A 25,426-nucleotide genomic window follows, 5' to 3' on the forward strand; every position below is an offset into this window, starting at 1 on the left:
CTTCAGTATATTTATTAAATAAAGGCCACCAATTTCTGCAAAACAGAACCCTTTATCAAAGAGAAAATTTCAGTTTAGTTTTACTGATCTCTTAATATTTTGGAAAACAAATATTATACCCACCTGAACAGCTTCTGTACTGGCACTCTGAGCTTCAGCAGGCTCAATGTTACTGGCAGGTACTGGACCTAATCGTTCCTTGACAGACTGCTTCACAACAGGTAAAATGGGCTGTTGAGCTAAAGGCTGCATTACCTTAAAAAGAAGAGCAGATCTTTATAGCAGCACATGAGCATTCCAAAATGAACTTTTCACCCCCAACACCATTTTTAAATGTTTAAGTGCAGATGTTCTCATTCTTCCATTGCTTTCTAAACTGCAAGTATTCATCTGCTGAAGAAATTTCCTAAGCTAAGCCTCAAATACTTTTGCAGGAGCATTTATATTTCAGTGCAATTGTTTACAAGGCTACAGTACTAGAGTAAATTCTAAGTCTAAAAATGAATTACTTCAAAGTTTAAACAGTATGACAGTTTGTTTTTACTAACCATTGTTGGAATAAATCAGAATTCTTCATTCCGGTGTCACTAGGAAGTGTAGTTCTAAAGCATAAGGTTAAAAATATTCTCCTTTCATGAAGAAGCATGCAAACCTAAGGCTCATGCAGACTAATTTCTGAAACACTGGACTCTTTAGAACATAATGCTAAGCCATTGTTTGTTTAAATAGTGTTTGAACGTTTGAACTGAACCCAGTCCTGTAGGCTAATCATGGTTTGTCTTCTAGCAACAAGCCCTGATGTGAAGCCATGGTTTTTTGTTGGATTGTTTTAACTATGGTTTGGTATTATGCCTGAACAGCCTTGCTTAACCATGATTTAGTTAGCTACTCTACCCCAGGTGCTTGCCAGGCTACAAAAGAACAAAGCAAAAGCAGGTGGAAAAGCAAGCAAGCCATGGCTCATTTGTTCATCTATGAGATAACTCGGGGTTGCTGAGCAAACCATGGCTTGGAGTTATGTGCAAATGCAGTCAGTAAATTACATCTAAGCCAGGCTGCTTTCTTGTGTTTGTAGCACATCAGATATTAAATGAATTACCACGGCTAACCTTCCAACATTACCCCTGAGGCCTCCTCAAGGGTAGGGTGTTTCTGTATAAATAAACACAAGCATACATAAATGTGTATGTGCATGAAAACTAATATTTATGTGGATTAAAAAACAAAAACAAAATTTAAACCAGGTTTCTTCTACCCCTTTACCTTCTGTACTGAAGTTGACATTGGTGGAGCACTGCCTTCTCTATGCCAATAGACTTTGATGAAGCGATTATTTAATACTGCTTCTGTGCTCGATATAGCTTTCTTTGCCTCCTCATGGGTAGCAAACTGGATAAGGGCACCTTCTGGATCTCCCTGATAAGCAACCTATGGTTTTCAAGAAAAACCAAGAATAAGAGCAGAAATAATAACACACAGGCTTGCTGTCCCGATTCAGCCACATCACTTGGGAAAACTGGGAAAGGTAACCCCAAACCGCCAGCGTGCTAGACATTCAGAAGCAAAATGTGTCCTGCCACCTACAGCTATAATCTAAGCCGTCAACAGGAACTGGACAGGGAAAGGGGGACTAAGTAGCAAGAGAGAACAGAGATAGAAGAATAACTATTAATACAGTCAAACCTCGGTTCCCAAGCGCCTCCGTTTTGGAACGCTTCAGCTCTCGAAAGCCGAAAACCCAGAAGTGTTCCAGGTTTCAATAGTTTTTCGGAAGCCAAATGTCCAATGCGGCTTCCGCTTGAGTGCAGGACATCCCTGCAACCAATCAGAAGCAGCGCTTCGGTTGTCAAACATTTCGGAAGCCGAGCAGGCTTCCAGAATGGATTACGTTCGACAACCAAGGTTTGACTGTAATGCACTTGGAACACCATTTCCAAATGTACAAACATTGTCCAAAACGTGCATTAGTACTTTATAAATAGTAGCCTTTCTTTCTAATTTCAGGCCCTCTTTTTCTACTATATATTGGTGGAAGGGATGGCAGAACATTATTTTCCAGAGGGTGAAAACAACATGGTCACACTTGCCTCCGCACATCCTATATAATGATTTCATGTGTGCAGAGCTCCTTTCTTTTAGGAACAGCAGTGTAGAAAACCACTGCAAGGCTATCTGAATATGTAAGACATGGCTGTTTTGTGACATCAGCATCCCTAGACCAATCATGCTTCATGTCTCTGCACAATCACAAAGACCTTTGCTTTAAGGGATGGGAGTGGCCGGAAGTAAGGAGACAAACTACAGCAGGAGACAAAGGCAACAGGGCTAAGGAAGTGGGATGAGTGCAGAAAGCATAACCATTTATACTTGGCTGTTATATTGACGGTAAAGTGGAATAAATCAAATAATTTTCAGCTCATCCTTATAAAGCAGGGGTTGCTAAGCTACAGCCCACCTGATGTTGCTAGACTACAGTTTTTATCATCCTTGACCACTGACTACACAGGTGAGGTCTGATGAGAGTCTAACAACATCTGGAAGGCCAAAGGTTGCCACCCTGTTAGAAAAAGCACCCTCATGATCTAGGCTCTAATAAGGAGCAATGAAAAAGTCAAAGATACCACCTACCTGCAAATTTACTAAATTTCCAAATTTGCTGAAGTGCTCATTTAGTTTGCTGATATTGTTAAGCTCTGGAGGAACTTTCCTCAATTCAAGTTTAGTATTTTCATTTCCAAACTGCACCTTCTTCTGGAAAGCAGGACTGCTTGTTCTATTAAAGTTTTGCCTGCAATAAAACAATGAGTTGGGGACTGTCTTGAGCTACTAGTAGTACGTTAATTTGCAACGGGACAGACAGGTAAGATGTGGAATTTCAGTGAAAACAAGTCTAAAGCTACATTTTAGGAAATGTTCTGGTGTCAACTGAAGATGCTCCTGTTCCTTCGGGCTTTTGGGAGACAGATGTGGAGTCTAACAAGGCATTTGGTCTGCTGAGATAAGGAAATTGTTGCAGCTGAACAAATGCTTACATATGTTTTTAATCGCTGTTCTGCAATTCTTACTATTTTGTTAACTGCCCTGAGAAGGGGTGTTTAGAAATGCAAAAAATAAAAAATAAAACACAGGAGTGGAAGGAGCGCACATATTGACACCAAACAACTACCCAAGGTAGCAAACCTATGTTCCCTTGGCCACATAGGGAGGGAGAAGAAACACCAGTTATTCTGGGAGCTGATCCCCTTTAAAACACTTGCATCAACTCACCAGATCTGGGCAAGTAATTTGGAAATGCAATGATGGGAGGGAGGGTGCTCTGAAATTGTCAGTAATCCAACACCGAAAGCCTCTTAAGATCACAAGCTTTGTCCACTTTAGATTTTAAGGTTAAAAATGTCTGAATTTCCTTAATTTGCAGATATGTACATATGTTGTCCTTCCTGCTACAAGCTGTAGGTATCCATTCATTTGTGCCTCTATAATTTGCATTCAGAGCAGTGTGACTCCCTCATAGGCCAACCAGGGTTTGCATATACAAATTTACTACCATGTCATGCCATGTAGAACCAGACTTAATCATGGAAACCAAATGCTCAAGACTTAAAAGGATGAAAGTCCTCTCCCCCATAATCTAAAAACACATAAATAGTGATGGGGAACTAACACAATTTAAACACCTGATTGTACAGGTGTACGGACAAGTTAAGTGTTGACTATTACACAAAACAACCTGTGAGAAACAAAACAACCATATCACGGAGAGGGGGATACTCCAAACCAAAAACAGAAATTTTAATTGGAATATCTTGAATGGTTTGGAAATTTGAGCACTGGAAAAGCAAACTTGAAACACATTTCATAGTTCAGGCATTAGTATGCAGTTAACACATCTAGCAACTACTCACTTGTCAAACCAATTCTTCTTTGCTGGAATTCCATCACCTGAACCAATAGTTCTTTTTCGGGACTCAGAATCCACCACTATCCTCATGCTGCTTTTATTAGGAGGTTTTTCTTTGCGGAAGAAAAGAGTACACTGATTAATTTTTAAAAGATGTTTGTCTGTGCATTTTATAGTAGGATTTTCTCTCCTTATTACCATCAGCTGACTTACTGCATTTTTGGAACATACTAAGTGCTATACTTCTTCAAACCCAAGGTCCCTTTGGTTCAGCATTGGTCTCCAACAGATACCAAAACCAGATGCTTCAAAAGGAAGTGCAAGAAACCCCACAGGGCAACTATAGAATACATTGCCCAGAAAGCAAGATTTCTTTTCAACTCTTAGATATTTAGCAGATGGCTTATGACTTGAGCCCGAAAGGGATGCCTTTGATATTTTCCAATATTTTTGAGAAAGATGCTAGACAAGAGATGGGGGGCTGTCGTAGACGCACAGTACAAATATAACATGGGTAGTTCAGGAGAGCCTTGCAGCTTTGCAAACTTTATCTCCCTTCCTCCCACCCAAATTTATCCTTCCCTTTTCAGATCCAACCATGCCTTCCGTTGATACCCTGAGTTTAGGCAAGTCTTGTTAGCACCCAACTGGTAAAAGTAGAGTTCCCCTAAACATCTTTCTGAGCAAACTGCCCTGGCCTCAGCTGATTCAAGCAGCAAGCCAGATCCCTTAAGCTTCTACTGGTCAGACTCCCCCAGCGAATCAAACCAGTGCACCAGAAAAATGAGGAGTTTTGGAATGCAGAGAAAGAATTAAAGGAGTACCATCCTGTACTGTGTGGTGTATTGCAAAGTTAACCAACTCGCTTTAGTTCCCCACAACTCTTCAAGCCACTTTATACTAAAGCAAGATGAAGATAGAACATCATCTGCACCAATCATATATGTAACATAGCCGTTTTATAGTATCCTGAAACAGCTATACCATTTCTAGTGCCCTAAGTACTGACTATTCCAAATTTTCCAAAACACACAATATGTTTCATGGCAATGATCAGAAGCCCAGGTCTCGTCATGCATTAGCTGATACCTTTCCCCCTCCCCACCAACCATTTAATTTTTCTTTTACTTTTTCAGTGCATTTTTAAAATCAGATAATGAACTTGTAAACTGGGACTTGTCCACTTTTATCAATGCAAACACATCTATTATTTTGGATGATTTATGTACATGTGCAGAACAGTATGGGATTAGCTTCTCCACAGTAGAGTACCAATTAAAAACACACACACACACACACACACACACACACAAAATCCTCTCTGCTTCGGAGAAGATATTCTTAACATTTCATGACTACATAAATACGTCCTTAAATCAGATAAAAGATGTGACATAGCAAAAAGGTACGTTCAAATGATATATTAAGCAAGCTTTTAAAATCTGCCTTTGGGCAGCATGGGAGGCCCCAAGACATCTTACTAATACAAAAGCATCAATAAAATAGGTAAAACCCATACATACAATAAAAAAATCACAATAGCATTAAACCAACATTCTATGAACAGAGGGTTCCATAATGAGCATGTTGCTGCCAAACAAGCCCTGTATTATCAATATGTTTTATTCTAACGTCACAAGCTGGTTAGGCAGCAGAGCTTGGAAATCTTGCTCCTAGCAGATGTCAAAATGGCAGAAAACATAACCCACCCCTCTCAGGGCAATTATTCCTAGTACTGTATAATAAAACAATGTTAAGATGAGTCTTGAGAACATAGATCAATAAATCTTTCACGATACCTCTTGGTGGCAGGTCCATATCGCCTGATGTAAGTCCTATCAAATTTGGTCTTTGGGCATGCACTCTGTGTCTATACATGGGCCTTGAAGTGATAGTTATACTTGGTGCTTCAGGATTATAGCCATCTGTGTCATATGTTTCTGTTAAAGAAGAAGTTGTCTAGTTACACTACAATACAGAAAGGATTAAAATAGCTCCAAATTCAAACAAGGCAGTCTATACAACACTCTCCATAGCTATGAAGCTAAAACTACCTGTAGAGGACAGATCAAAACCTTCCTTTCCTCTGGACAATCTTTGTCAGGATCCAAAGAGCTGCTTTGGTTCCTGTGAGGAGCCTGAACTAGCTCAGTGGATTAAAAATAATAATAATTCTGTTTTGAATTTGAACATCTGATCCCCATGACATATTTCGTATTTTGTAGATTTTTATCTTATTTTTATCCTGTTGTACACCACTTGGATGGCTTCAGGCTATGAAGCATTCATAAATTTGCAAAGAAATAAATATATATATATTTACAAACTGCTTAAGCCCCATGAGTTTCAAAAGTAGTTTGCTGCAGGAAGTTGGCTGCTTGCAAAAAATACATTTCATGTTCCATGGGGCTCAGAACTAATTTTGCTATGCTTTTGATCCTGTCATCAAGTGTAAAACTACATCCTACCGTTTTATTCTTTGACAATGACATGTTTCTACCAGATGATAAAATCTGTTACACTCCAATTGTCCATTGCATCCGTCTAAGGATAATAAGACTTTCTTTATCGTGAGTAAATATTCTAGTACTGCACCTGTAAAAAGGGGGGGTGGAGCAGGCAGTGGCTGGTGATGAATACCGGTTGTTACAACTGTAGGAACGGAACTAGTTGCAGAATTTGGGGGAGCATCCATACCAGAGGGTTGCAAAGGTGGGAGAGGAGGTGGTGGTCCTGCGAAAACCAGAAATAATTTAATACCAAAAGTGAAAAGAAAAAAGCAACCACATACAGCACAAAATATAATATCCTGACCATTGACAGCATTATGGATCTTCAGAGGCAGACAGCAGCATAAATGCAGACATAGGGATATAATAACTTGCTGTTTAGCTTCTGGCTGTTTAATTAAGGCTATCCTCTGTATGTAAATAAAGGTCCTGGTTGTTTTAACCAATATTTAACAAGTGTACAGTCACCAGGGAAGCTACTTGCCGTACTATGCAGGTTCACTGTAAAAATAGTAGCATGCTGTTCCCTATTCGTGTAAGGTGAGGCGTAAAAGGAAAGAGGAGTAGTGCTTGGTTTGATTACAGATTTCAGCTTGGTGCCTGAACCACAATTAGTTCAAACTTCGGCCACCAGAATTTTAAATGCAACAGGTAATAGAGACAATATAAACACTCATCCTTAGAGATAAAGTTGGTTTGAATGCAAATTTAATAAATGTGCCAATTTTGACCTTTAAAGCTTACGAGATCTGCATCATGTATACCTAAAAGAGCACTACTTTCTGTAGATTCCCTCTCCCAGGCAGCGAGACCTTCTGCGCTTGTTTTGCTGAGGCCCTTACGCTTCAAGATGTATTAAGTTGCTGCAAAACCTATGGAAATCCAGTTATGGAACTCCATGCCCCAGGTTATTTTCTTGTCTTCCTCCTCATTTTTAAGAAAACAGGAATTTCCCCCGATTTGGTTTAGAAACATTGTATCTGAACAGTGTTTTAATGGGTTTCAACATAGTACAGTAAGTTATTTTGAAATTTAAAAGGTACATCCTACCTGTAACAGGTGGAAGGCTGGGTGGCAAAGGGCCTGGAGGTGGAACAGGCGGTCTAAGATTTACAGGAGGAGGAGTAAGAATAGGAGGCGGTGGAGGAAGTCCTGGAGGGGGTGGTCCTTCAACAACCGGGGGCTGCGCTGGAAAAGGCAGTATGCCTGGAAGGTTCACATCTTCTACAACTACAGGGTCGCTTCCATGATCAAATGGACACATATCTCCCCTCATACAGAAACCCTTTTCTGAAAAGTTAAAACAGTATGTTACCAGGAAAAGTTTGCAGTGTTCTGAGCAGTGCAAATTAATAGTTTTCCATTCAGTTTCGGAATAGAGTTTACAAACCTCCAATCGCAAAGAAAGCTCCACCCATTTTAGTTTTTATGTTTCACTTGTAAAACAATAAAATTAAATACAAAATACTGAGGATAAGAAATAGTTTAGAAGAAAAGATTTAAAATGTCTGGAAGATATAATGGTTACTGTCATGAATGCTCAGCAGGGCAATAGGCTAATTTGTTTTTTGTTCTTACCATCATAGTCTCTGCAACGTTTCTTTGGCAGTGGAGGTCTCCCATAGGAATTGTGGTCTAATTGTTCTTCATGAAAATCTGACCAACTTTCAGTAGTATTATTTCCATGGTGAGCAGGAGCGATAACCGTTATAGTGCTACTTAGTGTAGGGGCAGGGTAATGGCTGGATGAAATGTTTGTTACAGAAGAAACAGGAGTATAGTTGTTTTCTAATGGCTCTGTTCTGTCCAAGTCATATTTTGGTTTCCCTATATCCCTTTCTGCAAAGAAGAACAAGGCATCCACATTATGTCAGTAAGACAAGTACTACGCAAACTGATGAACATTTTTAAAACTAAACTCCCAATCCCAGCTGGTTTATCAATCTGAAAGCATACAGCACAGCCAATGGCAATCTCAAATCACATTTACAAAATACAATTGGCTAAGCATCTTAAATCCTGAAACACATAAAAAAGGTCCTTTACTGTGGGACAAATGAAGTATCAAACCCAAGAACTTGTTGTGACGTCATTTCATCAGATTTCACCCAAAGAAAGATCTGGAGGAGGCCTCAAGTGTGTGCTCTTCTTCCCCAATAACCTCACCACGGGAAGAAACAGGCAAGTGAACCAGAAGAAAGACCATTCAAAGATATACAGTTTTTCTCAGTTCAATTGCTCCTTTGCACCTCTAGTGTACAGAGTGTGGGAAAAACTTTAAAGCCGTTTACAAAAAGAATTGCAATGCTGCCAGTCAGCATGTGCAGAGCTTTGCTCACCTCTGCTCCTTGTTCTACTTCTACTTCGACTCCTGCTCCTGTCGCGGTCTCGATCCCGCAGCCTCTCCTTGCTCCAGCTTCTACTGCGACTCCTGCTGTAGCTCCGGCTCCGCCCCCTTCTTCTGTTGTAGCGGTCTCTATAGGACTCTCTTCGTGGGGGATTCCGGTCGTAGTCTCTCTTGCGAGAACGCTCCTCTTTCTTTCTTTCATCCCTGCTTCTAAATATTTTGGATTGATATACAGAAATAAATTCTATGCTCTAAACTGAAGAGGAACCTACAATTCACACCCAATATAAGAGTGTAACCATTTGTATCAGAATCAGTGAAAATATTTTTAAAATGAACACACACACTATTTTCAGTGCCAATTCTGGGCAAAAACAAACTTTGAACACGCACCAGTTATCACCAACCCCAGGCCATTTTAAAAGTTATATAGTTTGGGGCAGTGCTATATTTCTAGAAAGAGAGGTGCTGGAACTCACCAGGAACACCTTCCTTGTTCGCTTATAATGGCAATGGCGCCCACCAGAGATGTGGCGGAACTAAGTTCCGGTGAGTTCCAGCTGAAAAAAAGCCCTGGTTTTGGGGCTTCTTCAGGTATTGATACATCGCCCAGGACTGGTCTGAGGGCCAAAGCACAATGGCATCTTTCTGAGTGGTATATCATGAGTGAAACCACCACCACTCTGGAGTCTCTCTGCTGCCAGCACCCAGAACGTTGGGGGTCGATGTAGCTTGTCCCCCCCCCTCCACTTTTCAACATCGCAATGCACTACTATAATGTAATGTTTGGCTGGTGATACATTGTGATGTTGAAATGCGGTATCGCCCAGCCTTAACCTACATTCCTATTCCGCCCTCACCACGAACTCCCCTTTGGATGCAGGAACATGCTATGCCATTTGAGTTTCTGAGCTCAAGGACATGAAGCTCTGTTACTGTATATTAGAAGCAAACTGGAATACCATTAGCACAGTGCCAGTGTTAGAAACTGAGATAGGAAAGCTAGGAGCTTCATGACACCATAAACCTAGTTCATCAATGGAATGTCTCAGTGCGCTGTTTTATAGCAGGAATACAAAGCTGCAAATGAATGAACTGCAGCTAAAATATTATGCTCATTTTTCACAGGTCTCTTCTCCGGTCTTCAGAGAGTAGCTGGAAGTGGGGAGGCAGAAAAAAAGTCCTCCTTTCCTTCCATTCTGCAGTTTTAATCTGAAATCTCAGGTGCAGTACTGCGCCCAGAGCTCAGAAGTTGCTCATGCTAATGACTTTCCATGTCGCAAAATGCACCTATAACAACGCAGGTTTCGAGCTGCACAGAAGCCACCCTCCTCCTCTCATTGGAAACACAGGAGCAGAGAAGAAAACAAAGCAAATGAAAGGGGGAGGAATACTTCAAATAACCTAGCAATGTATTGTAAAGTGGCTTATATTTCCACTAGACCATGAGCTCAGACATTCTAAGCGGTAGCCACGACAGGATTTGCTTCCATGAAAAATGGATGCATACTAATTCAAATGCAATAATTTGTGCATAGTTGGGTGTTTTCTTGCAGATGCAAGTGTTTTTCCCAATATATCATATGAAATGTATATTGACTCAAGACAATCACCATCCATTTAAGTGGGTGAAAAAAACACTGATGTTGCAGAGTTGTTGTAGGAAAATTCAGAGGTTGACAATTTTCTAATACAAAATTCACAAGGTGTTCTTTAACTTCAAAACTGTCTGGTGGAAGGAGATAGCAGTTTGAAAGCACACTCCCTTATGTATCTATAAAAACTACAAAATTTTGATTGTGCTCTGTATGTATTATGCATGGAGACTTGCTCATTTATACCTTTGCATCCTTACCATATAATTTGTTTCAAATTGCTGTGACAGCAAACAATGTAACTAATTCCACCTCAAAACATTTATACAGTACATGAAAAAGGAAGGCAAAGCCAGTAAAAAAAATGAGAACTTTATTAAATGACCTCTCCTGGTTTTTACTACAAGAGACAGAATATATGATCACCTGGTTTCTCGATAGCGTGAACTTGACTGAGGGGGACTATGGTTTAGTCTTCTAGAAAACTTTTTCTCTCGTTCTTCCTCTTTAATGACCTTGATAAAGAAGGAAAATGAAAATCAGACAAGAGTACAGCACCTAGAGAAACATCCAGCAACCAAACAAAATAGAACCATTTCAAAATCCTTCTCGAGAATTCTACTCCAACCTCAGCCCTCAGTACTGCACATCTTTGTAACAAAGAAGATTCTTTGACATGAGAATTTGCAGTTTAGAAGAGGCATCAGGCAAAAAATTGCACTTCTCCCATGCCTTTGGTTAATTAAACAATCAATTGCCTTTTAAACTGGGGGGTATTGCTTTTGTTTGTTACTATGGTATGCCCTTTTGTGTTCTTATATTGTAAATCGCTCTGTAACCTTGGATGAAGGGCAGTGTAGAAATTTAATAAACATAATAATAATGAGTAATACAATGAATAAGGGTTTTTAGACATATATGTGATAATCCACTCTTGCTCTGGGTTCTCCAAACAAATATTGCACCTGTCTCACACCCTCGATCCAATAGTAACACCCATAGCTTCATTCTCTAAGGTTCACTATCTCTGTCATATAGTTAAGAGTCACCAAGTGAAGCTTATCCTCAACGATTACCTATCAAAAGTATTGAGCTTTAAGAAACTGGCATTTAAATGCATTGTAACTGAAAACAGATTAAATGTACAAACCCAAATTGCAAGATACGCATTAAGAAGAGGATGCATGACTGATCCCTACCTCTTCCTTCTTTGTTTCTTTTTCTTGATGCTGAAAAAAGTCTGATTTCAGGCTTCCCGATGTCGGCTGCTCTGGTGGAGGTAGGTAGCTCTTTGTATTCACAGCATCAAAAAGTTTTTCTACGAATATCTGGGTCTCTAAAACAAGATCCAAAGGTAGCACTTGACAAACAATTTCTATGGCTAGTATTACTCAGAATTCAATTAGCCATTTTGCATCGGTTGAGCAAATGGTCATTATCCTGTTTGTTTGGGCTACATGACAACTGTAGGCAGTAGAGAAGACCAACAGCAACCCTTTCACCAACCCTTTCCCATCCCTGGCACAGTGCTACCCTTGACACCCATCCCTGGAGCTTTCAATCTTGAGAAAAGCAGCATCAGGCATTCATCTGCCTTCTCAACTGTTGGCACACTCTTTTCAGACTGTACATGGGAAAAGAAGAGCAGTTCTGGCAAGCAGAGCACAGAGCAGAGAGTAGAGAAGTATATCTACTATGCACTTTGGAATGTTTTGTTCATCTGTTCTCTATAGGTTGCCTCTTGATATACCGTCACCAAACTTGGTAGAAGAATGCCCAAGGTGGGGGCGGTAGTCTTCATCAATGTTTGGATACCAGGAGCCATTTTGAATCAAGATGGTAGACTAAAACACAACTTTGGGTTGACTACATCCAATTTTTGGTGTGACAGATACAAACTCACAAATTGCACTACTCATTTAATAATCACAAAATGTTTGGGTTTCTAAAAATGCCTGGGGAGTGCCAAGTGCTCTGTAATTGAAGATTTATTGTATTTACAGTCATACCTCGGAAGTCAAATGTTTTGTGAGTCAAATATTTGGGTCCCGAACGCCGCAAACCCAGAAGCGAGTGTTCCAGTTTGTGAACGTTCTCTGGAACCCGAACGACCTTCCTGCAGCCAATCAGGAGCCCGAGCTTGGTTTCCGAATGTTTTGGAAGTCAAACGGAATTCCGGAACGGATTCCATTTGACTTCAGAGGTACGACGGCTTTTATTATACAGGTGAAACTCGAAAAATTAGAATATCGTGGAACGGTTGGTTTCTTTCAGTAATTCAACTTAAAAGGTACAACTAATATATGAGATAGACTCATAACATGCAAAGCGAGATATGTCAAGCCTTTATTTGTTATACAGTAATTGTGATGATTATGGCGTACAGCTGATGAGAACCCCAAATTAACAATTTCAACTTTGGGGTTTTCATCAACTGTACGCCATAATCATCACAATTACAACAAACAAAGGCTTGACATGTCTCACTTTGCATGTCATGAGTCTATCTCATATATTAAACTCCAGTAGCTAATGAAAACAATCGCTTACATAAATGGACTTTTCCAAGATATTCTAATTTTTCGAGTTTCACCTGTATATCTAAGGCATCTACTATTTAATTCTTAGTATTTCTAATACTTAATTCTAGATGATGATCCAATAACCACTCAAAAGGATTCAGAGCTTCCAAGAGTGAAACATATGATGCATTTATTTGCTACAACAGCATTTGAGTATGTGTAATGTCTCTTAGATGTTATACACTACTTTATTTCTATGACTCAACAAATCTGTTGGGTTGCATACTTTTTTGTTTTATTTAATGCAGAGCCATTCAGCCCAGGATACAATAATAATCATATACAATTAATTCAAGATGGAGTCAGAATTCAGAATAAGTCAATGATATATTTACAAGAGCTTACCCTTTTGAAGAAACACATCCAACTGATCAACACATAATGCCTTCAGTTCTTTCTCACTTTTATCCTTCTTTACCAAAGCAAGAACATACTTAGCTAGAGCTGATGGGTCTGCATCACATCTGTAAAAGGAGCAAAACAAGATTGCTGTCAGTAATGAAGATACCCTAAAAAGTTAACTCGAGCTGGTGCAGTATGCCCAGTGTGTTCTGCATCTTTAAACTTTCATTTTGCATTGATGTGTGTCATATAAAATGAATCAAGTGTCAACGTCTACTGAAAAAGCCAGTCTATGAGTTTCATTAATTTGTTTTGCTGCACTGCATTTTGGACCACTGTTGTGCTCATGGCTGTTCTCATCCCTGAACAAGGGTTACCCAGCCTTCAGTGACAGGGTCAAAATGCGTACGGTTGACCCAAAATGCTGGGCATTGTGTACCCTTTCTGCAAAGTATTAAATCCCCTTTGACCCAATCATTAAAATACAGGCATAACCATTTTAGGAGTGACCAACTGATGTGTAATTGCCAACACTCGGGTGCTTTTGGATCCGGAATGGGGGCGGGGCAGAACAGGACTGGCTAATATATGCTCCGCCAACATGTACAGGGGGCAGGAACAGAAACCCCACGCAATATGGTCACCACCTATAACATTTTGCTAGTTAGTAAAGGAATTGTGGCTTCTGCTGTTCTTTTGTTGTTGTTGTTCAGTTGTTCAGTCGTGTCCGACTCTTTGTGACCCCATGGACCAGAGCACGCCAGGCACCCCTATCCTCCACTGCCTCCCGCTGTTCTTACTTATTTTTTAAAAGGTGGGTGACGTTTCAATGGAATAGTTTTACCATTGTGATGTTCATTTTATCAATGATAATTATTGGGCTTCTAACCATTAGTTACTGTTCTGCAGACTACCGGTATATGTAATTAGCTGATGCGGTATCACACAGAGAAAAAGAGAACCGGCTAATACTAAACATAAAAGCATTTCATGGTTAACCAAAAGTTGGCTCAAGGACAATCACATCATCACTTATTTCTTAACCATCCACTGACAAGTGGGGTTAAATGCACCCCAATGGCACTGAAAAAAACATTCATAAAACTTTTGGGTTCTTCCACAATTCCATGTTGTAAATAGTCCCCAATGATGAAAGGTTATGGAATACTGTTATATATTGATATCTGTATGTATTTAGTTTGTTATAATAAAGTTGTATTTTAAAAAAGCACTATGGTGAAGTATAAATTGCCATAGGTTGTTTCTGTGAGGACTAAATTATGGAGGTTTTTACTTTTACAGCTTTTGATGTCAATTCTGCCACTACTGTAGTAACTGAGAAACCATCTGCCACTACTGTAGTAACTGAGAAACCATAAAAGCTGTACAAAAATCCAAGAAGTCAACATGATCCCAAGACATTCACTTCCCTTAACACCACCACAAATGGTATCAGGGCATGATCAATAACATTCCACACGTTTACCACCAAATTGCTTTACAGTTCCAGATAAAGGGGGATCTAGGCTTTTCCATATGCTCATAGTGTCATCTTCAAATTTACTTATCCAACTAGAGTATGCTTAAGGTGTAGGTGTGATACACGACTGGCACAGGGTTCAGTTAAACTTTACTAACTTGTTTCATCATGGTGCATCTTTCTAAAGGAGACTAATTTCAGTCTCTGTGGAGGAGTGTGATATTCCATATAAACAAGTAATGTTCTCTGACTGTCATGATCAAAGTAGCCTTAAAGAGATGGTTCAAAGAAACTGGGAACACCTGAAAGCATCAACGGTCTTTGCGAGACTGGATGTTCTTTTAAATTAAAAATTAACTTTACACTATTTTAAATATTCCTCATCCATCGTGTTCTTCAAGACAAAACAGTCGGTCACCGAACATGATATTCAACATAAGCACTTCCCATTCTTAAAAACAAGATACACAGGTGTATCTTGCCACCCAGTGGCTGTGACAACCCAATCAGATGGGTGGCATACAAATAATAGAATTTGTTGTTGTTGTTGTTCTACACAGAATAGAACCACTGAAATTAATAGGTACATTGAATTTCAATGGGTCTACCAAGTACAACTTAGCTGGCTACAACCCACCATTTTGAGGCACTTAAAAATAATAATAATACAGTGATTGAGTACCAAGTAACTGAAGTTTGTGAAATATGGTATAGGACACCTTAAAGCAGTGGTTTTCAACCAGAGTGCCGTGTCACCCTAGGGTGACTTAAATGAAGGTCAGGGGTGCCACAAGCAACACTGGCCTCAGTCCCTCTTTCCTCCTCTGATGCCCTCTCATGTGTCTGCCTCCCAAAGGCTTGGACAGCTGTTTGTTGCAGCAGCCCTGGCTACAAGCTCCCCAGGCAAATGGTGTCTCAAGGACTGGTCAGGGGGTGCTGGTTGCCAGGAGCTGAGGCAGCCACGGAGCAAGCAAGCAAGCGTGAGAGGGAGCTCAGCGAGCCAGTCTGCCAGGTCCTTGCTGTTGGGAATGGACAGACAAGTGGGAGGCCGGGGAGGTAGGCAGACAGGCACTGTGCTTGCTGGCCTTTCTTGTGCTTGCTGTGTGCAAGGCCTGCCTAGGAGCTGAGTATCCGGTTCTGAAAGGGAGCCTTTCCACCATGCAGACCCAGCAGCATCCGCTGCTGCTACTGCTGCCTCCCAAGGTGAGTAAGGCTCTGGCCTCATTCACCTTTGGCCAGTCTCTATTGGGCCACCAAGGCTGGGGGCATCCTCTTCCCAGGCCCCTGTGAGGCAGTGTGAGGAGAACACTCCACAAGGGAGGATGTTCGGGAAAGGGTGAGAGGCTGCCAGTTCTGTGAGAAAGGGGTGACATAACTGGGCTCCTGAGCCCCACAGGGGTGCCGCAGAAAAATGGAGTTGGTCAAGGGAGCTGTGGACTCAAAAAGGTTGAAAACCTCTGCCTTAAAGTATTATATTAAAATTTCTAAGCATTTCAGGAGTTCATACATCTAATATTTATTCTGCACAGTAAATGTCTACTGAATTAATGTTTCATAGAACCACAGAATTGTAGAGCTGGAAGGGACCCTAAGGGTCATTTAGTCCAACCCCCAGCAATGCTGGACTCTCAACTAAATCATACTCTGCATAAAAACCTCCAAGGAACCATCTCTCATGGGAGCCTGTTCCACTGTTTTATCTTCTAGAAACCACCTCCTCTGTTGAATTTACATTGTTCTCTTCTGTGTGGAACAGCTTTACATACATTATCATTGCAATTGCTTTATCTGTTTTTATAATTTTTCATTTTATTGTTGTAACCCATCCTGGGACCTTACAATGAAGGGTGCATAGGAAATTTTAAAGATTAATTTTAAAAATGTGGGCTTCTCAGAAGTTCAACAGTCTGACTCAAGCATGAAAATCATGTCAAGTAAAGAGGAAGGTAAGCCAACAATGGTGTTGGAATGATAACAAAAGACCTTGTAGGGGCTGGTTGCCATGATGATGTCCCTTGCTGTGTACCCTTTAAAACCTTTACCATATGAAGCTTCCCGTGTCATGTTTCTACTGCATGCATCAAGTTCACAAGCTTACATCTGTTTCAAATGTTTCAAAACCATGCTAGACTGCAACACACACTTGTTAAAAATCATTGTATTTTGTGGTTACTCAGCAAACCTTTCAAGGCTGGAGAGTTTATACAATTACACTGTACAAGATTTAAAACCTTTAAAAAAGAAGTCATTAAAAAATGGAAGTTTAGCTCTCTTGTAAATTACAGACATTCTTCCAGTTTTTATATAGTTCACAAACTCATTCAAACTATTGACATACATTTCCCATTTTTAACTGACTCGTTGATAAGAATCTTGCTGCCAATATGGCATAGCATCATAATTTGTTTAGCCATCTGAGCAAATTATTTCCAGAAATCAAGTTTCAGAAGCCAAATGAAAAATCTAGATGTATACCCCAGTTCTGAGCTACAAACTCTGCCCACTCAGCAACATTCAGTTGTACACACACTTTAACTTTGTATTCTTTTGGATAACATTATATAAAAGTGGTGCAAACAAATCCAACTACTAGTAGCTTAACTGCAACATCATTATTTCCCAAACATAATAGTTTTTAGTGCTGTTCCCTGGGAGCAAAATGCAGGTTATTTTTTTTATGAATGGGTCATCCATGCAACTTGCTCATACAGTAAACGATGAACTATGTATAAAGAATACAAATGACATGAAAAATGTGAGAAAATCTAAGAAAACAGGAGACCAAAAACTTTTAGAATATAGGAAGAAAACAAATCCTCTCAGGAAGTTAAAAAAAGAAAGAAAGGAGGACTTTAAGTCCCAAAACAGGCAAGTGCAGAAATTCATTACAAAATAAAGCATGTCCATCATGCTGTATTTACTGGAATCTAATGCTCACCTTTTTTGGGCCAAATGACTCTGCGAAAGGTGTGCCTTAGATTCTATGGCACATTTACATTTGCCGGCAAATACTTTTTTGGTTTCAAGGTTCTGAAATTTGAGGTGCGTATTAGATTCAATGGCGTATTAGACTTGAGTAAATAAGTGATCTCCTTCTTTAAGAAAAAATTTCTATTCCACATTGTGACAATTCAGTCAAGCCATTTTATCATTTATTCAGACAACGTAAATGCAATAGAAATTCCTCTGTCTGGGAAATGTACCGTGTTTCTCCTAAAATAAGACATAGCCATAAAATAAGCCATAGCAGGATTTCTATGCATTTGTGAAATATAAGCCATTCCCCGAAAATAAGCCATACCCCAAAAATAAGCCATAGTGACGCGGCACCTCCCATTAAAACAGCCTGGAGAGGCGTGGCTACGCAGTGTACCAATGTGACATGGTTAAAATAAGACATCCCCTGAAAATAAGCCACTGTGTTTTGTTGAGGGGGGGGAAATATAAGACGGTGTCTTATTTTAGGAGAAACACGGTATACAATGAATTTCAGTTTACTGTTCCAATAAATGTCTGCACTAAGCATCATTTTGAGGCTTTGCCTCCTGTTGGGGACTTGCAGGCCTCTTCCTTTTCCTGCCCAAAGATTTCTCCTACACACCGCTTATTTACTATAAAAGATGGGAAACAAAAGTAATAATAAAACCATGAACTGCATTTAAACCATCTCCTTGATTGTATTCCCGTCATAATGAATTACAGCAACAAAATCCCAGGGCATTTAACAAGCAGAAGGAACATTTTCCATTTTAATGAGCCTATGCTTCTACAACGTCTCGGTACAATACTAATGTTTAACCATGATTTCTCAAAATAACCTGAGTTAGATAACAGTAAACTTGTGCAAAAAGTATAATTCCAAGAGAACTTAAGTGCAATAGGTTGAATATCCTGAAAAAGCCAAATCAAACAAGTTCAAATGAGAAATAAATATGATTGAAAACTCCAGGGAGCACTGCAGTGAATCAACACGGCAACAACAATGACTGAAGTTGTTTGCCCAGTCTACACGGACAACACCTCCAGGGATGCTTTTAAACAGGGAGAGAAGTATATTAACAAGGAAAACAGGGAGAAAGACTGTTCAGAATAATAATCAAAAAAACTATTTTCACAATAACCGTTCCATATTTACTGATTGTGTTCACTGCTGTCTTATGAGGCCACTCATCTTTTATCAGATAGATTCTCCATTAAGAAAATCTACCACTTATTTATCTGCAAAGAATAGCCTGGTCCAGACTGCAGAACTATGAGATGGGAATGGGAATGGCAAAACAAACCATCTCACTTCAGACTGTGGAATGAATCACATTTTTTTAAAGCTCTCTGGTGTAGAAAAAAAAAAGTGTGCCCATCCAGTGCAACTGTCGGAATACGTTTCACGGATCCGCCATGGATTCACATTTATTTGGTTATTTTATAAGTTTTTCGAGGTCTACTTTTGGTATAATTGTGCGTAAAAGCGAAAGTGAAAGCATGAATGAATAGTGTGGTTCACTTATGAGATTAATCCGCCTTTATTTTGTAGATCCGGTCATGTTCAAAGTTGTTAATGAGCGTTAAACTTGCTTCCCGCCTTTTTGGAGGGCAGCAACAGTGATTTTATTGGTTAAAGTACTAATGATGATGTCACGTTTGTTCCCTAATAAAAGGCAGAGGCACCCCGCTTAGGCAGAGGAGTTCGTTCATGTTCTTTTAGTTGGGTTTTAGTTGAAGTCAAGTTTAGTTTAAGGGACTAGGAGCGGGCTGGACGGGTTGGATGGGTTTTTCTTTAGTTAGAGTTAGATCGCGGAAGATCATTCGGTTTAGTTTTAGTTAGGTTTTCTTTTAGGTTAGCCTAGGGTTAGGCCCGCGGAAGATATTTCGGTTTTAGTTTATTTAGTTAGCCTCGCGGAAGATTGGGCGCGCAGGGTCTTTAAGCTTAGGGGAACTTAGCTTAGGGGACGAGCCTATGCGGGTTCTGCCGAAGCCACTAAAGATACAACCGGTGTCTGTCTTCCTTTGGGGTTAAAGGGGGGAGTAAAGTAAAATTTTTAATTTCTTTAATTTGGTTCGCCTATTCAGAGTCAGGGTATATATTTATTTTCACGAGGCAACTTTTCATTAAAGAAGGCAATTAGGAACTCACACACCACCAGAGTCTTCAATTGGCTTACTCATCATCCTTCAGACTGTGAGGCTTGGCCGGCAACCGTGCTCAAAAGCACGCGGAACGCTGGCCACTTTCCCCGCAACTGGTACCTCGTGCATAACCAGTCTAAGGCCGTGCACGAGGAGCTCCAGCAACCAAACCCCGACATGCAACAAGAACAAGGCTGAACTAGAATCTTTCTCCATGGTGTGCCACTATTACTTGCAAATGTACTATGCAATTTGCTACTCACTTAGGGCTGGCAATAATCGTTCCCAAAGATTACCCGAAAGTTGAAGGAGAACCTGCCCAAGCAGCTACTGCTGCACTATGCTTGTTGTTGTTGTTGTTCAGTCATTCAGTCATGTCTGACTCTTCATGACCCCATGGACCAGAGCACGCCAGGCTCCACTGCCTCCCGCAGTTTGGCCAAACTGCACTATGCTACTCTGCCCCAAGTAGGTAAATAGTGAAATGGTTACATGGCCCAAGTAGGTAAATAGTGTAATGGTTACAATGGTTGTATTTATTCCCTCAACTCTACCTAGATAAGACCTTTTGCTTGTTAAGAAGGCTAGACAACAGAGCACTAGGAGTGCATCAGCAGCAGTGGTGCATTTCCCAGCTCCACAATAAATAGAAAAGTACTATGCAATATAGGAAATGGCCATACACTTAGTCAAAGCAACAGTCCACCCAGCTCAGTACTGTATTATCTAGACCAGGGGTAGGCAACCTAAGGCCCGTGGGCCGGATGCAGCCCAATCACATTCTCAATCTGGCCCGCAGACGGTCTGGGAATCAGCGTGTTTTTACATGAGTAGAATGTGTCCTTTTATTTGAAATGCATCTCTGGGTTATTTGTGGGGCCTGCCTGGTGGTTTTACATGAGTAGAATGTGTGCTTTTATTCAAAATGCATCCCTGGGTTATTTGTGGGGCATAGGAATTCGTTCATATTTTTTTTCAAAACAGAGTCTGGCCCACCACATGGTCTGAGGGACGGTGGACCAGCCCACAGCTGAAAAAGGCTGCTGACCCCTGATCTAGACCCGTGATTCCCTAACACTTTCCCCTCTATGAACCACTTGAAAATAACAGACCAAGGGCCACTTAATGATTCCCACCCCCACCCCAGCTGCCTATTGTAGCTATTGTAATGCACTATGTGAAATGATGTGTGATTTCTATTTGCATTTTAACTGCTTCATTTATTTCTTATCCAACACTGATTACAAGTTGAAGTCCAAAATAAATAAATAAATCCTCCCAGTAGCAGCATAGAGACCAACTAAGTTTGTCATTGGTATGAGCTTTCGTGTGCATGCACACTTTGAAAGTTCATACCAATAACAAACTTAGTTGGTCTCTAAGGTGCTACTGGAAGGGGAAAAAAATATTTTGTTTCGACTACGGCAGACCAACATGGCTACCTACCTGTAAAAAGAATTCACAGGCACACTGTGGAACAGCAGAATGATGTTTGTGGCCCACAGTTTGCGAACCCCTGGTCTAGATTGACAGTGGATCTGCAGGGTTTCTAGCAAGAATCTCTCTTAGCCCTACCTGGAGTTGCCAGGGATTGAACCTCCATGCAAAGAAAATGCTCTGCTTCTGAACTGCAGCCCTTCCCATTTTATGAAGTGGCTACATATGTCCTCTTTCTTCTGCTCTTAAGGCAGAGAGCGACCACAATGCAGTGCCGCTTTTCCAAACAAGATGTAGTGGATGAACAACCACTCCTGAAACCTAACTGCAAAACTGCACAAAAGTATACATATCTGACCAAGGATTGCAAGATTTCCCCTTCTTTGCACATACACACATGAATGTTTCCACACACAGCACACTTCACTGGGCATAATAGTTAAAAAATCGTCTTGCATTTTCAGTATTTATTTGGCACCCAAAATCACACCTTTAAAATCTAACTGGTCACCTGCTTCTTCCGGGACTTTTGTGTTAAAAAATAAAAAGCTTCTATTGCATTTCCATCTAGGGCTCACTATCCTCAGCCAAACAAATCAGATCTTGCAAAGAATGTAGCAATTTCTGTCCAAGGTCCTACTTCTGCATTTGATACAAGAATCCCTGGGGTGACCAAAAACTGGACAAACTGAGAACCAATGATATCTCTTCACACCATTTCTTATCATGTTGGTTATGGAGGCTTAATCTGCACAGAGCATGAGATTGTTAATCTCACGAGTTGTGGGTTTGAGCCACATATTGGGCAAAAGAGTCCTGCATTGCAGAGGACTGGAATAAAAGACCCTTTGAGTGGTACCTTCCAACTCTACAATTTTATAATCCCAAAATGTAGTTACAAACCCAGAAATCAACCTACAGTGTTCAACTTCTGAGATAATGGAAAGGAGTAGCACAGCCATTAAATTTTCCTATTGTGTTTTGTCCATTCTGCTTTTATGCAGTAAGTTATATTAAAATGTTTTGTTATGTTAAAAGAAGTACTGATTCTTCATTCCAGGAGTATTTCCACTGTACCAATATCCTGCTTTGCCACAAATCACAATTCCTACATGTTTTTCTACATATTGGCTGCACAATGCAAACCCTCTGAATTGGTGTGTATCTGAAGAAGTGTGCATGCACACGAAAGCGCATACCAATAACAAACTTAGTTGGTTTCTAAGGTGCTACTGGAAGGATTTTTTAAATATTTTGTTTCCTCTGAATTGGTGGCAGCCCAGAAATAGCTGGCAAGAATAAACATCCATTAAAAACACGCTGCACACTCAAACTCTGGTGTCAACAATTCAATTCAAAGCTCCAAAGAGTGAAGCAACGATTCAATTTAATACATTGTTAGACAAGAGTCTCAAAGAGGCAGGAACGGCAGCTGGCATTTTGAAAATTTCTTGCAACTGAACTTTTACTTTTAATTTTAACCTTTAATTCCTTGCACAAAAGGAACTGTGAAGCATACGACTTTATGACAGAAGTGCAAAAAGCATTTGTTACCGTAATTAAGTGTGCTTTCTCATAAGGAAACTAGCACAATTTGTACGTCATCCAGTATGATGGCAGTATAATTCTATACAGCATCAGTTATTTACACACTATAAAGTCTGAAACATACATATTTAAGAGTCAGGTGTACCAGATCAAGGAGTATGCATACATAACCCATAGGTGCAGATCAGTTAAGCACAACAAACCTTCAAGACAAGTACAGCAAAGGAAAGGTCAAGTCACCCATCCTCTTGCTCAGCAGCGCCCTTCCACAAACTTTGAGGCAGCAATACCTATGTGGGCTAATTTCCAACTTGTGTTTCGAGTTGTACCACTACAGACTGCAGGTATAGGGGCTGTCATGAGTTGAAAGCACCTCCATACACAATGTTCCCCCCTCCCCCACACCACCAAAAAAGAAACACACATTCACAGAGTGAACTAGATCAGTGGCTCCCAATTAGCTAATTACTGAAGAACCCGTATTTTTCAAAATCCAAGGAAAAATTTGATAACTCTACAGTAGCTACCTCTGCAAAGCAAGTCCCTAATAAGCAAATGATTTTAGGTATGCTAAAAAAACAAGACAATAAAATTTGTGATATTACCATGCAAAAATGGCAAAAAAATAGTTGAGGGAGAGGCAAGGGATGGAGTTGCAGACCCCCTGGGTGCATTCTGTGGACCCCCAGGGGTCCCCGGACCCCTAATCAGGAACAGGGTGCAAAACTTTTTATGATTCAATAATCATAAGGTGATGATGGTTTTCTTGCTAACCTTTAAGGCTGGGTAGTGCATTGCAATAGCTTTGAATATAACACGTGTGCTACTTTGAAATTGCCTACACCCAGCATTCGAAACTCCCATTATTCGAGGCGTGCTTTGCAACAAGGAATTTCATTAGCGAGAGCTGTTTCTGAGCTCTGGGCGCAGTACGGCACCTGAGATTTCTGCTTAAAACTGCAGTGTGGAAGGAAAGGAGGACCTTTTTCTGCCTCCCCACTTCCAGCTGCTCTCCAAAGACTGGAGATGAGGCCCTCTTAAGAATATTAAGAAGGACCAGGCCATGTGCAAAAGAAACATAACAATTTAGCTGCTGTTCATTCATTTCCAGCTTTGTATTCTTGCTAAGACAATAAAAGAGCACGCCGTGGAGCCCATAACCTAGGTTTAAGGTGCCATGGAGCTCCTAGCTTTCCCAGCTCGGTTCCTAACACTGGCATTCCAGTTTGCTTCTGAGGTACAGAGCTTCACGTCTGGAAGCTGTTCAGATACTCAAATGGCATAGCGTGTTCATGGTTGGGGAGGGGGGGGACAGGCGTATGTTAGGGCTAGGCGACCCCGCTTTTCAACACCCCCAGCCAAACCTTGCAACGTAGTCACGCGTCGCGATTGGGAACCACTGAACTAGATGCAAGGGAGTAAGAAGAAGTCAGGTTTCTGCACGCCAGACACCCCACCCCCACCCCAGTGACACTATGGGTCCATTTTTGTAATCCCCGCTTGCAGAGGCTCCGCGGGGCAACGTAGCTCCAGGCTGGCTGGTGCGTATTTATGCACCTCCCGCACACGCATATGCAGAATGAAGGCGCCCTGAATACACGTGTGCGCGCGCGTTCAGACGTTCCCCAGGGCGGCGAGGAGGAGGGTTTCCCCCCCCCAGCGCCGCCTCGACAGAGCTACTACTCACATGGGCTCCAAGGTCTTGCTGAGCCACGATTTCAGCGCCTCGAAGTTTTCTATGATCATTCTCGCCACCATCCAGAGCCGGCCCGAGCCCCGCCTCCTCAGGCAGCGGTGACGAGGGCTTGGCGGCGAGGGCCCCGGGCTGAGAGAGAGGCCCGAGCCAAAGAAAGGGGCAACGGCAGGCGGCCAGGCAGCCTCCCCGGCCCTGACTCTGACTCCGGAATGCTTATGCGGACGCGGCCCCGGCTAAAGCCTCTCTCCCTTCTTTCTTTTTTCCCCCCCTTTTCCCGCCCCTTCCCTTCCCTTCCTCGTCTTCTTTCGCGCAAGGAACAACTAAGATGGCGGCTGGGAAGCGTCGCGAGGCTTGCGGAGAACGCGCGAGGAAAGCGGGAGGCGGAAGAGGGAGCTGTCGCGCAGGCGCGGGGCGGGGCGGCGCGTCACTAGCAGGAGGAGGCTGCGCGCGCATCCCCTGTTGGTTAGAAGGGCCGGGATCTCCTTCAAAAGCAGGGGGGCGTGGCCGGTCGGACGGTATAGAGTTATATGCAATGGGAGATAAGTAATTACACAACCTTCAGAAGACATCCGAAGGCAGCCCTGTATAGGGAAGTTTTTTAGTGTTTTATTTTTATTATGTTTTTTATATGTTGAAAGCTGCCCACAGTGGCTGCAGCGACCCAGCTACACAGCTGCAAAGAAAACGTTTTAAATGTGACATAAAGTGCAATATACAAATGTGACGCTAGATGGCGAAAGTGAGCTCTGCAAAATTAAATGTCTTTTTCAAAACTTTTTTTTTAAGCATTTTCACAGCGTTTTTTTTTTATATGTGTGTAGATTCCACCCCAGTCTTGGGAGGGCGGGGAATAAATAATAACAT

At 41.2% G+C, this 25,426-nt stretch overlaps 1 protein-coding gene across 2 annotated transcripts in view; it reads right to left on the reverse strand.

The window, feature by feature from the left end:
• The window catches only part of RBM26 (RNA binding motif protein 26), a 44,779-nt gene extending 19,999 nt beyond the window's left edge, over positions 1–24,780 (reverse strand). For both annotated transcript variants that reach the window (XM_033147866.1, XM_033147865.1), the window contains exons 1-13: positions 24,554–24,780; positions 13,281–13,399; positions 11,553–11,689; positions 10,780–10,868; positions 8,751–8,968; positions 7,990–8,250; positions 7,462–7,701; positions 6,497–6,634; positions 5,701–5,841; positions 3,906–4,014; positions 2,629–2,788; positions 1,264–1,428; positions 124–255 (exon numbers count right to left, since the gene is read on the reverse strand). In XM_033147866.1, the coding sequence (XP_033003757.1) occupies positions 124–255; positions 1,264–1,428; positions 2,629–2,788; positions 3,906–4,014; positions 5,701–5,841; positions 6,497–6,634; positions 7,462–7,701; positions 7,990–8,250; positions 8,751–8,968; positions 10,780–10,868; positions 11,553–11,689; positions 13,281–13,399; positions 24,554–24,624 (1,980 nt within the window). In that variant the 5' untranslated portion in view covers positions 24,625–24,780. The remainder of the gene's footprint in view (positions 1–123; positions 256–1,263; positions 1,429–2,628; positions 2,789–3,905; positions 4,015–5,700; positions 5,842–6,496; positions 6,635–7,461; positions 7,702–7,989; positions 8,251–8,750; positions 8,969–10,779; positions 10,869–11,552; positions 11,690–13,280; positions 13,400–24,553) is intronic.
• Between the last annotated feature and the right edge of the window lie 646 nt (positions 24,781–25,426).

This window comes from Lacerta agilis, chromosome 4, assembly GCF_009819535.1.
Source record: "Lacerta agilis isolate rLacAgi1 chromosome 4, rLacAgi1.pri, whole genome shotgun sequence".
Taxonomy (NCBI): Eukaryota; Metazoa; Chordata; class Lepidosauria; order Squamata; family Lacertidae; genus Lacerta; species Lacerta agilis.